The sequence below is a fragment of the Strigops habroptila genome, chromosome 6 (genome assembly GCF_004027225.2).
Source record: "Strigops habroptila isolate Jane chromosome 6, bStrHab1.2.pri, whole genome shotgun sequence".
NCBI classification, from domain to species: domain Eukaryota; kingdom Metazoa; phylum Chordata; class Aves; order Psittaciformes; family Psittacidae; genus Strigops; species Strigops habroptila.
This window is the reverse complement of record NC_044282.2, coordinates 71,896,950-71,909,361: the sequence shown is the minus strand read 5'-3', so window position 1 is coordinate 71,909,361 and position 12,412 is coordinate 71,896,950. Positions and strand designations below refer to the sequence as shown.

The window sequence follows — 12,412 nt, the reverse complement described above, 5'->3', positions numbered from 1 at the left end:
TTAACATGAATGGACAGGAGAGAAAAGGGGACGAGGAGTTTTGTTGTTACTTTATCTGCAGTGGATTAGGAAGAAAAAAAAAATAAATCATCACATCAATGCCTGAAAGGTAAAACTCAAGTTTTCACAGTTCAAAGTTTGGCTGAGAATAAGAGTTCCTCTTTAAAACGGTTAGTTGTTATACAAAGTAGGATCATGAGCATTTCAACCAAAGGGATCATACACGCTTCAGTTTAATTAAAAAACACAACGTCGACTGTCCCAAACTACATTGCATTAAAATACCACTTTTGCTGTTCTCAACATAACCTACATCCCTTTGCTTCTCTATCAGACCCAGTTCCCATGAGCTTCGTGTACATCCTGCATTTGCATTCTGTCATCTTCCAAAAACCTTGGGCACCAAGTATGCATTATCATAGTTAATGGTATTTTTCTTCTCCATGGTCAGCAGCAAAAGTTTATCAACTAGATTTTAAATCTGTAAAATTATTTAACATAATTAAATGAAATCGAGGGAATGCTCACAGAAGGAAATGTATGAAAACCTTCTTAAGAAAAATGCTTTGCTTCACAAGAAGTGATTTCAGCCACTGCTATAGATTCACAGACACCATCTGCAACTGAGCCAGGCTCACAATACAAAACATACTTACAAAAGCTTCTAACAATGCTGAAAGTATACACATTGGTATCAGACAGTGCTAACTTTCCTGAAGCAGATCTAAACACCAGTTAAATTTCTAGATTCTGCAGGCACATGTAGCACTAACCCTTTCAGATAACGCTAACCACGACTGTTTTGCTTCCAGATTTTTTTCTACAAGTCAGCTTATTTATCTTTTAAGACCAGAATGGCAAGCCTAGTTTCATTTTACAAAAGCACTACTAGATGACCAACTCCCACCTAAAGGAAAATCCTGACCTGAACTAAGGCCAGACCTCATCTTTAGTCTTTCTGTTCCCTGCTTAGGATTTCCTCTAAGTCAAAGAAAAGGAGAGAAGCCTCCAGCAATTTGCTACACCTATCCCTCATCATCTGCTCAAGCATCTAACTCAGATTCATGTATCTTAAACTGTGAAGAGGTTCATGCTGTCTAGATTTCTACTCATTCCTTTGTACAGATGTGACTCCAGTTCTGCCCTCTGCTAGTGTCTTGTTCATATCTTCCTCAGTACTAGTCATTTTTCCTAACACTTGCATATGAAATTAAACTGCAGCAGTAATGTAATCACTGTATGCAGTCTTCACCTACACATACCATGTCTGAAGGCTTCCTCAGCCTGCCTGAACACTCTGCAAGGGGCTTTCTGGGTTTTTCATTTTGGTTTTTTAGCTTCATTTGATTTGATGGTTCTAATTTTCCTTATTTCCCTGATAATCAGATACACTAAGTCCAAAAAGAAGTCACTGACACCAGTTAAAAGTTTTGCTATTTGAACTATCGGAAGTATAAGAAATCAACTATTCCAACAGAACACAAAAACATGCATTTCAACTGCTCATAAAACAAGTCTTCCAAAGTTCATTTGCTCTTGGTTCTGCTTATTTCTAACTAAAAGCAATTCGCTACCCAGTTATGTAGATGAGGGACAGGTAACAGCAAAGACTGAAAAAAAGGCATGAAATGATCCCTATGGTAGAAATGTCTGTGGTACCCTTATTACTTATTCTATGCACCGAATCCCTTTCCCTCCCACCTCCCAAGAAACAAAAACAATTGATGAACAGAATTCAGTTAAAGGGAATCAAAAGGGTAGACCTTGTGGAGGCCTGCCGTCAAAGCCTAGCTGTGTCAGTTGCACAGGAAGACACCCCTTTTCTTCCTATTACAAGCAATCAACATAATGGAACATTATGATTAATATCAGGTAGTGTTAACAGCTTTAATTAAAGAAAAAATATGATTGCATAAAAGCCAAATGTCATAGTGCATAAATTTAGCACCAAATCATTTGCAATTTATGTAAATTGAAGAATTCTTTACCTGTTGCTTTCTTTCTGTTCCTCTAATCATCTCATTTTTCACAAGACAAATTTTGAGTTTTTAAAAATACTGTTGATAAATCAACTTAAACATTAGTAATGTCTGTCAGTATAAAAAGCAAAGTTTACCAGGCAAGCAAACAGGCAAACACTGTTACTTAAAGGTTAGCACTTTGAGGAAGTTCTTTAAACTCTTTTCCCCTAAACTTCAGAGAGCAATGAAAAAAAGATGGAACTGCTTCATGAATACCCCTGATTTCAGAAACCAGCCAAACACGGTTATTTTCTGTTCGAACACAGAGTGTATCAAGCAGAAAAACATGCATGTCAGTTATCTGAGATAATCAAAGACAGTGAAAACACATTTCCATCAACTTTTCGCTTCAAACTTCAGAAGTCTTAAGCATTTAAAGTTGTAGAAAAAAAACCTGAATGCTGCCCCTTTGAGTCTCTACCACGATGGATGGATTTAAACCAGCAGTACAAAGTAAAGCGTTCTGCACATTAGTAAAGACTAATCTCCTACTACAAAGGGTTTGGGGTGTTTAACTTTCATTGATTGCTCAAAATCTTGGCCTAAAAAGGTTTCTATTTTGTCTTTCATACACCTAGGGACAAATTCTCTCCTCAGTTACGCGCACATGGCTCTCATTATGATCAAGAGCAGCCAAGCACTTATCCAAGGACAAAATGTGGCTCTAGGAGACTTTTCATCACTCAGATGTATACAGACACACACCAGTCTTTGGAACCGACATTATGCTTGTATGTGCCTTGGAAAAAACCCCTGTATTTCCAATTTAGCTCTTCCTTTAAAAAAAAAAAGGGGGAGGGGGGGGAAACTCTTGTCAATATAAAAGGAGGTTTGTCCTTTTGTCCATTTACAATTCTTGTTTAAAGCCAACTTTGGAAACCAGACAATAAAAAAAATGTGGCTTGAATCAAGAAAGTCTATGGCTAAAAATGAGATACCTTCCTCAAAGTTTATGAATGGAAGAAAGAGGAAATCCAAATAAATAAAAGTTAATTTGCTTACTTTGGTATTCATGTTCTGAGAGAACTCCAAAATAGTATCAACTCTTGTCCACGCATCAGGATGTTCTTTTAAATGAGTCAAGACTTCCTGTGCCATTCTTTGCTAAAATCAAGTTTAATAAAAAAAGTATTAGCATTAGATCATTTAAGAAATTACATACTCTTAGTGAAGACATTAATATATAAACACATCTTTAAACCACTTATCCAAGCGTTACAGAACTCAAGCAGGCGCAACAAGTCCCTTAAGCCTCCTTCCATGTGACAGCTGAAGTATTAACAACCAAACTCCAAAAATGCATTGATGCAAGACAGTCCTGTACTTACTTCCACTCTTCCATACCGAACAGTTCATCTAGACATGTGAGAATAGCACACATTACAGGGAAAACATACTAGAGACTGAGGTTTTCTCCCCTTCAAGAAAGTCATCCAGGTAAAATTGTATTCAAGGGCACCCAATCTTTCTGGTTCTACTGAAGGCATTCCTATAAAGTGCCAGCTTTAAGGAGTACTGTATCATGCTGTGAAGTTGTTGGGTTTATTTTGAAGAACCAGGGAGCAGAGCATTAGAGACCTCCAATCCCTACTTTTGAGGAATCTCTTGATATATCTAACAGCTTACAAAACAGTAATAGAAACTGGTTGCGGGGAGGAAGGGAGTTGGTCATGCCAATGGTTTGTTCTTCCTTGGGACTGACGTTACCAACTCTTGTGCTAGATACTATGGTTTCAGTAACTTGCAAAACCTCATCTGAAGCAGTTACACACTGAAATAGCTGAATTCATTTTAGCTATCCTTTCAAAAGCCTGCGTGCCCATAAGCATTTTTTAAGGAGCCAAATGATAGCTATTTTCAAAAACGCAGTGCACTGACAAATCTTGCTGCAAATTGCATCATCTACACCATCAGACACTGTCTTACCAACAAGATGAATATTTCACATCACAATTATCACAACTTAGCTCATTCTTTCACTGTAGAGCCAATTCAATGGAATTACAAAGCAGTTAAAGCTTTACTTTAGGATAAACTTCAACAGAACTTAACTACAGCTGTGCAGATTTCTAGTTTGCTACAAGAACAAACTTGAGCTAATCAGCAACTGGTGTAAGAAAATAATGTTCTTCAATAAGACAGAAACCCCATCAAGACCCAAAATCTATACACATATAATGCAAGAAACACAAATTGGGTATGGGACTTAACAAGTAACAATTAAAAGCTCCAACAGTACAGAGCAAGGATGTCTAAAATATCTGTACAACACTGGTATCCCTTCTTCATACAATTGAGCATATAGAGGGGAGCAGTTCCCAGTCTGGCACGAACTAGCAGGGAAACCCCTGTAGATTCAATATGGAGAAGTACCACACAAATATTCCTTTTAACTCCAAAAGCAGTACAGCCATATTCTCACAGTATGACATCAGAGCTTTAACATAAATAGATAAAGGGGAAAGAGTAACTATTACTTCCACGTTCAGCCTGGGTGTGTTTTTATAGCGGCCTCCTTAGCGCTTCTAATACTGCTGACATATCACAGGAACAAATTTCAACACCAACAACTCACACACAGCTCAATATTCCTCTCCCAAGCACTGAAGAGTTTGCTCTCGTACCCACTAACCCCTTTTCTGGACATCCATTTCTGTAGTTTTTTAAAACCAGTATAAACTTAACAGTAATGCTGAATCAAGATTGAAGCCTCACTGTTTTGTTGCTACCAAAAAGGGTATCAGATAACAAATAATCTTTCTGGACATGTGAAGATCTAACAGACCAGTAAAATTAAGGGCCTGGGATAAGCCCAGGTAAACATCTATGAGTTGTCTCAAGTCTGGTGCACTGGGGTAGGGTTGGGGATATTTATTCTTTTCAGAGTCACACACGAAAAAAAAGCCCCAAGAACAGGAAAAAAAAGCAACCAGAAGTTAGGACATAAAACAGCTTCTTTCTTGCCTAGCAGAGATCAGCAGATAAAGGGGTTTGCAAGCAGAGATAAGAGTTAAGCAGAAGGAGGAGACAGGTGACTTTGAAAGCGAGTTCAGCACGGGCCATCCAGGCTGCATTCTAGACCTTTTTTACCCCAGCATACACTCATCTACTCCAGGCAAACTATTGTTAATCTCCCAATTTTAATACTTAGTTTTCTCAACTTCTCTTATTCCTGTCACCCTTTAGGACATGATTTGAGCTGATAGGCTCCACAGAGAAGCAGGAACTTTTGAACTCCTTGGAAGAGGTAAGAGCTCAGACTCACTGAAATATGCCTCCACCTTTGAAAACATCCTAGAATAGTAAACCAAACTTTCACTGAAGTGACACATATTAGCACATGCACTTAAAATAGGCTTCTCTCCTAATTCACTTTTGCCAGTTAAGTGCTCTTGAATTTTTGCTTCTTACTACATTAATCTTCTGAACACCAGAGACTATACCCAGCTTGTTTCAAGTGAAGCAACTTCCCACAACACCAAAACAATGGCAATTCAACCATTTCATTTAATGTGAATCTTCTATTCTCCTCATAAACTTTCCCAACTTTAACTCCATTCAAACCAAACAACACTTCAAGCACCACCTACTTTGTAAGGCAGTACAATACACAAACGTATCACAGAACAAGAACTCAGAACTCCATACTCTGAAAGCAAAAGCTACAAGTGGTTTTCTGTCATATCAGCATTTAAAAAACTATAGCTAGTAACTGAATTCAGGAAACTCAAAATGCAAATACTTCAAGAAACAGCACAGTATTTTCAGAACCTGTAGGAATTCACATTATTAAGTCTTACAAAAGCTTTTTTTAAGACATACACAAAACAAGTATATTACTGTTTAGTATAACAGCTGGAAGGAATAGAAAAGCATCAGCTATTTTGTCTCATTTTAATTCACTTATTGTTGTGCAAGAGTATCTTAGGAAGAGATGCCCGACACTGAAACTCCCAATTTGTTAAGCACAAACAATTAACATTTGCCAGAACAGGACCTCTGCCAACACCCTTCTAGCAATACTTGCTTTCAACATTTAAGTCTTATTTCCGAAGTAGTTCAAGAAATACATCAAAGCAATACAAGATTCACTTTCAAGACAATATATGGAAGCCCACAAATGCACATTCTCCCAGTTTGAACTTAAGACTTCACAATCTGCACTAAGGCCAAAGAAAGAGCGCAAGAACCCCCAGACAAACAATAATGGGAGGTGGGAGAGGACACAAGAAAGAACAAAGTCGTCTCTTAAATTGTGTGCAACATGGTTCTTTGATTTTTCATGGTTTTCTGATTCTATGATTCTTTCTAAGTACAAATACAGTAATAATGTCATTAACATTTTTCTTTTAAATACAATCCTTCGGTGAAGCCATCATTAAGTTTATGGCTTCACAATCCCATCTACAGTAATAAACTACAGGTAACTCAGACCTTCCTGATGGACTAAGTCAGAGAAGGCAAGCTGCAAGCAGAAGTGCCCTTACCAAATTTTACCTGGCAACACCTTTCAACAGCAGGAGGCATGCCAGAAATGAACACACGCTAAACTAACGTCATTCCAAGTGTCATTCCAATGTTCATAACATGAGGCCTGTCTTTAAATCAGGGCACGTGAATTACCAGCGAGATTCCAGTCAGTAGCAGAGTAAATTCACTAATACTACTGATTTTTATTGAATTAATTTTGCTCAACTGATTTGCTACAAGGTTAAACATAGTCAATAAACATAGATTCTAAGTCCACATTACCTGCGCACCTTCTCCATGGTACAAGCAGTTCACCACATTGTCCAAGAGATTGATATCCAGTTTCTGGTTAAAATCCAGCAGCTGGCGAGCTGCATGGTCTGCTAACATTGTCATAATTGCTGGCATAGATTACTGCAAAATAAACAAACAAAAAAAGAATCAAGACATTATTATTCTATGTAGTTATAAAGCAAGTGCTTCAACTTCAGCATCTCATCTGAATGAGGCGAGCTACGTTAGCAATACTGGACAGCACTAACCGCAACACTCAATTGCTGAGCAAGGAGCAGGACAAAGTCTTTCTGAAGAATTCACCAAATTCCCCAAATAAATTCATAGAATTCACCAAATTCCCCAAATAAATTTGTACAATCAACTAGATTGGAAAAGACCACTAAGATCATCAAGTCCAACCGTTACCCAGCACTGCCAAATTCTCAGTGTCTTCAGCAGGTATAGCACATAGTAAGTCTTGCTAGTCAACAGGCTGCATTATCAGAAGCTAAAACTGATTTCAAAGCAGCTATGAACCCCCACCAGCCCCTAAACACATGCAAACCAGCAAGTTTGCTGGTACAAACACCTCATATAGTTACAACCAAAACCCAGACTAGAAATCTCAGTCAGATGTTGAGTTTCCAAGCCCAACACGCACATTTAGAAGATCAGTTCTAAAAAGCTTTTCGATAATTGGTTATGGAAGTGAAGCATGATCTACACACACAGTAAGAAATTAGACAGAGGATGTTTTCCAAATACTTGGGGGAAAACAAAATCTTATAAGTTAACTACATACAAGTGAAAAACTAGCATTGAAACTAAGGTAGTTGACTGTTTGAAGGCACTTTGAGAGGATGAAGTAAGAGGACTGTGAAGTCGGCAGGTTACTCCATGCATCACGTTAGACCACTTCAAACTGAAATGGAATTCTACTGGAGCTTTCAGGCCCCATAAAACCAGCCACACATGCATTAACTCTTTGTCCTAGATACTGCAGCCTTGATATTATGCAAAGAAAGTCAGGTGGGGTGTATGTGATTGTGGGTGTGCATCTAAGATGCTTACCCGCCAGAGACGGGTACAAGGCAATTGTGAAAAGCCAGAAAACAAGCCAGAAGCCACAGAACTGTGGATGGTAAGTTACACTCTACCCTTTTCACACCACCCCCCCATGTTGGAAGCATCTGACCAAGTTCATTGCCCTCTTCTCACAGGCACTGGCACTTGTAACACATATTCCTACCCTCCGCTCCACAACAGCTCTCTGCCATTCACCCCCCTTTTCAGAATCTTCCATAAAGCTTCATTTGAGAACTAGCCAGAAGTCTGGACACTGCAAGAGCTCTACTGTAACTTTTTCAGTGATATCTGCATACTTGGAAAGATACCATCTGAAACTTCCAGAAACACCCCCATACACCCAGCCAACCCCTTTAGAGTAAGCTAGAAGGCAGATTTGCTCTTACTAAATAACTCCATGTGTAAATAAGCATTCATTTTATGCCTTGCATGTTTAAGCCATGCTCAAAAGTTAAGAGCAAGACAAACCTGTGCCTCAACCCAAGCAATGACTAATTAAGTGAAAATCCTACAGAAGCATACAGACAAGGAAAATCTTTTGTTTAGAAATGCTTATTTGCAAGAGTGTCAAGGAACTTCATTTACTTCTATACAGAAAGATATTAACTTCAAAACCCAATCGCTTTAATTGTATTTTGAAGTAAAACAGTATTACTACACTAACGTAATCATTTTGAGAGCTCCATCTCAACATGCAGTCAGCCTTTTTACAACATCTACCTGGAAAGACAGAAGGAAATAAACATCATGTAGAATAAATAAATTGAAACTAACACTCCACATCTGTCCTTTCCCCACAACTCCTAAAGTTTACAAAATCCAGTGTTACATATAGAAGCAAGAAACAAAACAAACCAGCAGGGAAGACCGATTTAAGTCTTTCAACTTAAAAGGCCACTTGAAATCACATCTCATGTGGCAGAGGGGCAGTAAGCAGCACTACTAGAAGTGAACTGCCCCCATGAATAAGCTCTGCAGCTCAGCGCAGTTAATTCTCCCACCAGACACGCCCCTTTTTGTTCACATCTGGCCTCTACCGGGAGCGGGGAAAGCGCTTTTCAAACTACAACGAGCCTCGTAAACCGGTCGTTCCTCAGGTAGGGCCATTCATTTCTCATTCAAGCCTTTTTGGGTGTTTTTTAGGCAGCCCTAAGAGCGCAACCGAGGAGCCACGTGACGCAGAGAAGTTATTAACCACATGGAAGCAGAAAGGAAATGTTTTGAATAGGGCCCTCTGCCACTCCCAGCATTATCTTCGAAATGACCTACCTACTGGCAAACTGAAATACAGAAATGGCGGCTTTGTGGTCAATACCAACTGCAACCAACTCTATTTCCTACTCCTCACTCCACTGCACCCACACGAAGCTTATAATCTTTGATTTACTACGACTCCTATACTTTGTTCCCCATCATGCCTGAACTCCGGAACAGGTTTAAACCTCAGCTCTAAGAGCCACCACTAATCAATTCTTCAATACTGTGGGGGAAATAGAAACAAAAAGTTTAACCAAAAAAAATGTGAAGTACAACATAGCGAGAATCTGACATCTACCGAAGGTCAAAAGAACTGCATTTGCAGCACTGTTTACATAGTTATCCCAACTCCCAATGACCCTGGACCTTTAACACAACAGTTAGGTTATGATACACTCGATATACTCATTTAAGCATGTCGTGCACGGGAACAGCAGCATATATTTAAGCAGTGAGAAACGTTGAGTATTCACAGTGAACCCTAGAGCACCTTCAACCTTAAAGCTCACTGGGGGCAGCGATTAAAAGCAAACAAAACCCAAAAAAAGCCATCGTGGGAGAGTCACTCAGCCCCATGCCTCAGCATGCAATTCCTCTACTGAACGCAAGTGAATTACCGCCCCGAGACCCTCTTCCAACGAATTAGTTGCATCACTTGTGAATTCCTCCAGCTGCACGGCACGGAGGGGAGCACACCGCAGCCGCATTACACTTCAAACACACCCGCAATCGCAACGAGACGATCCCTCCCCTCCCCACTTCACACACACACGTGAATGTACGAGATGCAATCACACCGCTCCGCCGACATCCTCCCGACACCTCGGAGCAGTCATTTTCGGGCACGGCCGCGCCCGAAATCACCTCCTCACCCTAGCGCGGAGGCCTTCCCCTGCTCCCACCGCACGGCCGCGCCGCCGCCCGGCTCACGGAGGGGATGCGGGGGGAAGCAGGCCCGGTGCGGCGGAGCAGGGCGCGGAGAGCGGGCGGGCGGGCCGGGGCCCTGCGGAGCGCGGCGGGCCGGCGGCGGCGCGGCCCCTCCCTCTCTCCTCCTCTCCCTCCCTCCGCTCCAGCCCTGCGCTCTATACAGGGCCCCCCACGTGATCCAGGCGGACGTTTCAATACTGCTGCACAGACACACAAAAATATTTCTGGAAACTTCCACTCCTAATAATTTACAGATTATGTCCCCGCTTCTGCCCGTACCCGATCCCAACCCCCCGCCCCCAGCCCGCTCCATCCCCTTCCTAACCACGGGCAAAGCCACCCGCCGTGCGGCCCCGCTGCCGCCTTTCCCGCAGCATCAGCGCTCCGCTCGGCCAGGCCGAGGATGCTCAGACCCCAAACCCCATTTTAAGCACCCCCCGCCCGGCCCCTCACGGGTTTCTCTCCTTCCCCTTCTCCTTCCACTTTCTCCACACACATACACACGCACGGCCGTACCCCTCCCGCTGCCCCGCACCTCCTCCCGAGCGCTCTCCCCCCCCAATACCCCCCCACCGCGTTCCTCATCGCGGCAAACCCCCCCCCACCCCCTTACCCTTTCCCGCAGCCTGAGCGCGGACTTACCTAGGTGTTTCTTACAGCCTCTTCCTTCAAAAAGTAGGGGTGGGTGAGCGAAGTTTCTAACCACACGCCAAAAAAATAATTCCAAAATAAAAAAAGGCCACTAAAAATAACCCTCTCTCTCCCTCCCCCCCTTCCAAAAAAGAACCCAAGGGGTGTGGGGGGGAAGACCAGCGCACCCTCCTCCTCCTCCTCCCTGCCGGGTATGGACAAGGAGCGCCACTCCTCCCCACACTACCCCTGCAAGAAGCGTGCCCTGGCCTGACTGCACTAAGCGCCCAGCACAAGCCCGCGGCCCCCGGGCGGGCGCTCCCCTCGGCGCCTTCCCCTCAGCCCAGGCGCTCGGCCGCCCGCGCTCCCGAGAGACGGGCCGCGCTCCCCTTCTCTCGCTCGGGGAGAGGGAGGAGGGAAGGGAAAGGAAGGGGGGGGGGGGGTCGGCCTCCCGAGGCCGCTGGTAGGGCGGAGGGAACTTCTACCTTCCCGGCGGCCCTGGCTGGCCCGGCGGGGCCCTGGCGCTGTCTCCCGCGTCGCTGGCTGCCCAGGCCCGGGCCGGGTCTGTCGGTGCCGCTGCGGCTGCCGCCTTTCCCCGAGGCCCGGCGGGAGCTCAGTTCAGCCCCATGCCCACCCCCCCCCGGGCTCGCACTAAACTTTGTCCCCCCCCCTCAGCTGCGCCGGCGGCTCCCCCCCTACGAGCAGGTCACACGCACAGCGGCGGAGGCAGCGGTGGTGGTAGCAGGGACTGAGCGCGGCGCGTCTCCCCCTCCTAATGCCACAGGCTCGGAACCGGCTCAAACCGGTTCAGACTGGGAGATTCCATCTCGGTTTAGTTTTCAGCCCATGGCGCCGCGGAGCGTTTGGAAACCTCGGGCCTCCGCCCAGCCGGCGCCCCCATTGGTCCCGAGCCGTGCCGCCGCGCAAGCGGCCTCCACGCTCATTGGTCGAAGAGCTTGTCAATCACCTGAGCTCCTCGGAGGGGCGGAGGGAGCGAGCGGTAGCGGGGGGGGGGAATAAGATAGAAGGGATCCGCCCCCTCTCCAGCAGCGTTTTGTGCGCAGAGGGGGGGCGGGGGGCGGGGCGCTGCTCGGTGATTGGCCCAGAGGAGCTGTCACTCAAAAGGCGGACGCGCCTCCGGTTCGCAAACGGCGGGCGCAGGTGTCGCCGCGCTCTGATTGGCCGGCGGCTCGGCGTGACGCGCGTGTCTGAGCGCGGCTTTTGGGGCTGCTGAGGGGAGAGCGAGCGCGCGCGGGGGGGAGGGGCGGCGGTGGCCGTTGGGAGCTGAGGGCTCGTCCCTGAGGGGAAGCGGGGGGCGCCCCTGAGGGCGAGAAGGGCTTTAGGCTCCGTTCGGGCGGGCTCCGGGTGCCTCTCGGGTCGCTGAGGTGCTGTGTCCGTGTGACCGCAAGGATATGGGGAGGGGAGGTTCTGTCTGAGGGGGCCGTGTGGTGATGGCGGGCTTTGCGTTACCTCACAGGTCCCATCGCCTGGGTAGGGGTATTCTTTGCTGGGTTGAAAGCTGGATGGATGGCAGAGCTCGGAGTGGTGGGGAATGGTGTTGCATTGAGTTGGTGACTGGTCGCTAGGGGTGTCCCTCAGGGGTCAGTGTTAGGGCTAGTGTTGTTTAATATCTTTATATTAAAAGGACCAGGAAAATTATTGTCCCCCTGCACTGGGCACTGGTGAGGCCGCACCTCAAATCCTGTGCCTCAGTTCTGGGCCCCTCACTGCAAGAGAGACATTGA

At 44.9% G+C, this 12,412-nt stretch overlaps 1 protein-coding gene across 7 annotated transcripts in view; it reads right to left on the bottom strand.

The window, feature by feature from the left end:
• XPO1 (exportin 1) overlaps positions 1 to 11,540 on the bottom strand; it is a 40,593-nt gene extending 29,053 nt beyond the window's left edge. The window contains exons 1-4 of one of the 7 annotated variants that reach the window (XM_030490269.1): positions 11,153 to 11,540; positions 10,680 to 10,735; positions 6,774 to 6,905; positions 3,024 to 3,125 (exon numbers count right to left, since the gene is read on the bottom strand). In XM_030490269.1, the coding sequence (XP_030346129.1) occupies positions 3,024 to 3,125; positions 6,774 to 6,899 (228 nt within the window). In that variant the 5' untranslated portion in view covers positions 6,900 to 6,905; positions 10,680 to 10,735; positions 11,153 to 11,540. Of the gene's footprint in view, positions 1 to 1,763; positions 1,828 to 3,023; positions 3,126 to 6,773; positions 6,906 to 9,892; positions 9,991 to 10,679 lie in introns of those variants that run through there. The other 6 variants (XM_030490271.1, XM_030490268.1, XM_030490270.1 and 3 more) reach the window with 6 other exon arrangements.
• Positions 11,541 to 12,412: the final 872 nt, after the last annotated feature.